The 2,644-nt window shown below is 59.6% G+C and overlaps 1 protein-coding gene across 1 annotated transcript in view; it reads left to right on the top strand.

Annotated features, from left to right (window-relative positions):
- Nucleotides 1-2,644, top strand: part of CELSR3 (cadherin, EGF LAG seven-pass G-type receptor 3) — a 42,953-nt gene that overhangs the window by 16,541 nt on the left and 23,768 nt on the right. Inside the window, 7 exon segments of the mRNA XM_009996677.1 lie at nucleotides 33-158; nucleotides 334-503; nucleotides 735-920; nucleotides 1,060-1,170; nucleotides 1,434-1,581; nucleotides 1,836-1,977; nucleotides 2,166-2,286. Of these exon segments, the coding sequence (XP_009994979.1) occupies nucleotides 33-158; nucleotides 334-503; nucleotides 735-920; nucleotides 1,060-1,170; nucleotides 1,434-1,581; nucleotides 1,836-1,977; nucleotides 2,166-2,286 (1,004 nt within the window).

Genomic DNA, 2,644 nt, shown 5'->3' with positions numbered 1-2,644 from the left:
GAAGCTGATGTGGGTGACTTTGACACCTCCAGGCTGCCATGCCAAGCACACGTTCTGCGACTCCAGCCCCTGCAAGAATGGTGGCACCTGTTCTGTCAGCTGGGGGACCTATTCCTGCCTCTGTCCTGTTGGCTTCGGGGGCAAGGACTGCCGTCACCGTGAGTGAGCGGGCACTGCTGGGCGTGGGAAGCATGGGGATGGGCCAGGCTGTGCTGGGGTTGCTGTGGTAGCAGAGTAAGGAGTGTGTGTGAGATGAGCTAAATCTGTTGTCCCTGCACCTAATGCTCCGTGTGTGATACCCATCCCTCTCCTCACCTCCACTTTCCTTTCCAGCCATGCACCATGCCCACTATTTCCAGGGCAACAGTGTCCTGACCTGGGACTTCAAGACAGATGTGAAGATCTCAGTGCCATGGTACCTGGGGCTGGCGTTTCGGACGCGCCAGCTGGACGGGGTGCTCCTGCAGGCCCATGCTGGCCAGTACACCACACTGCTCTGCCAGGTAGGGCCATGGCCTCAGCCATAGCACTATTCCCCAGCCTCTACTGCTGTCCACCCCAGGAGAGCAGGAGGATCCTACCCTCCATATTGACTCCAGCCCAAGCAGAGGGTGGTTGTGGGGAGAAGTGTTTTGCAAGGCTGTGTCCTTCCCCATCCTCATAGGCAGAGGGTAGGCTGGAGGCAGCCAGAGTTGGTGAGGCCTTTGCTCACATTGCTGGTTCCCTCTCTGCAGCTGTCTGGGGGCCTGCTGTCCTTCATGGTGAGCAGGGGGTCTGGCCGCAGCACCAGCCTCCTCCTGGACCAGCTGCAGCTCAGCGATGGGAGGTGGCACGACCTCCAGCTGGAGCTGAGGGACGTCCACGGCGGGCGGGACTCACGCTATGTCATCACCCTCACCCTGGACTTTGGGCTCTACCAGGTAGGTGCTGTTTGAGACCCCAGCACCAGGGCAGGAACCATGGGGGATGCTTGGCATACATGGGCCAGGCTGCACCCTCGGAGAGGGCTGGGGCAAGGCTGATGACGGTTGCCCCATGTTACTCCTTTTCCTTCTGCAGGACACAGTTGTTGTTGGAAATGAACTGCATGGTCTGAAGGTGAAACACCTGCATGTGGGAGGAGTCCTGGGCTCTGGCGAGGTGCAGAATGGGCTGAGGGGCTGCATACAGGTGAGACCATTGCTCTGAGTCTTCCTTTTCCAGTGGGTCTGTTACATGGAGAGGTGGAAACACAGGCCTGGCAGCTGCTGCCAGCATCCATCCTGTGGGTGATCCTCTCCCTCTGAGCTTACAAGGCTCTGAGAGGCTGTGGGGCAGCCATACATCAACACAGCCACAGGGGTGGTTGCCCCTGGGGAGCTGTAGGGGACGGGAGGACTGGAGCCTTGCCTACCTGTCCTGGCTTCACTCTCAATTTGTCACCTGCACTGCAGGGTGTCCGACTGGGTGACAGTGTCACCGGGACCGTGCTGCCCAAGCCCAGCCATGCCCTGCGGCCAAGCCCCTGGGCCTCCAGCCCCTGCCCAGCCAACAGTGTCTGCAAGGATGAGTGGCAGAGCTACTCCTGTGTCTGCCAGCCAGGTAGGGCCTGCAGCAGCCTGCCACCCCTTTGCTCTCTGCCTCTCTGTCTTCTCCTCTCCCCGTGTGGCTCCCTTCTGGCCTCTAATTGCTCTCCTGTCTGTCCCTTGGGCAAGGCGCATCCCTGTCAGAGACTAATTAATGCTTCTGGAGGGCAGAATCCCTCCTGAGCCCCCTGAATCCTTCCACTCCTTGGTGCTCTGGGGGCTCAAGGGAGAGGTGTTTGCTTTACACTGTGCTCTCTGTCCAAACCTCAGGGTACTATGGAGGGGACTGCGTGGATGCTTGTCACCTCAACCCCTGCAAGAACAAGTCAGTGTGTCGCCGCAAGCCAGGCTCACCCCTAGGCTACGTCTGCGAGTGTGGAGGGAACTTTTTTGGGCAGTACTGTGAGCACAGGTGAGATGTGGGGCACAGGGAAGTGCCACGGCCTCTGTATCTCACCTTGTGCTGCCCTCTCACCCTGGCTACGTGACCAGGGACCTCTTAGTGCCACCCAGCGTCTTGGAGGTGCTGAGCAGATGGGCTGGTGGAAGAAGACCCAGGGGATTTGGTTGTTATAACAGTGAAGGTATTCTTCTCCCTAGGATGGACCAGCAGTGTCCAAAGGGCTGGTGGGGGAACCCCACCTGCGGGCCCTGTAACTGCGATGTGAACAAGGGCTTTGACCCCGACTGCAATAAAACCAACGGGCAGTGCCACTGCAAGGTGAGGGACAGCTGTGCCCACAGGGACATGGCCTGTGGCTTGCCTGAAGCCCTGCTTATCCTTTATGCTGTTTCTTGTTCCCCCCAAAGACCTGGCAGTTGCCCAGGCCCAGCTTTGTGTGCCTATTTCTGGGCTGAATCCCTGCTCAGCATCTCTGTGCTGCCCTCCTGCCCCAGGACGGTGACGACTGGGGTGGTGGGAGTGCTTGCAAATTGTGAGAGCCTGACCCTTCTCTGCTGGCCTTGGCTGCTGTCCCGGTGGGCTGTCTGATGGCTGTCCCCATCTCCCCCCAGGACTTCCACTACCGCCCCAAAGGCAGTGACACCTGCCTGCCCTGTGACTGGTACCACGGGGGCGC

The sequence above is a fragment of the Chaetura pelagica genome, unplaced genomic scaffold (assembly GCF_000747805.2).
Source record: "Chaetura pelagica isolate M959 unplaced genomic scaffold, ChaPel_1.0 scaffold914, whole genome shotgun sequence".
Taxonomy (NCBI): Eukaryota; Metazoa; Chordata; class Aves; order Apodiformes; family Apodidae; genus Chaetura; species Chaetura pelagica.
The sequence above is the reverse complement of the archived record's forward strand: the minus strand, read 5'-3'. Positions and strand labels throughout refer to the sequence as shown.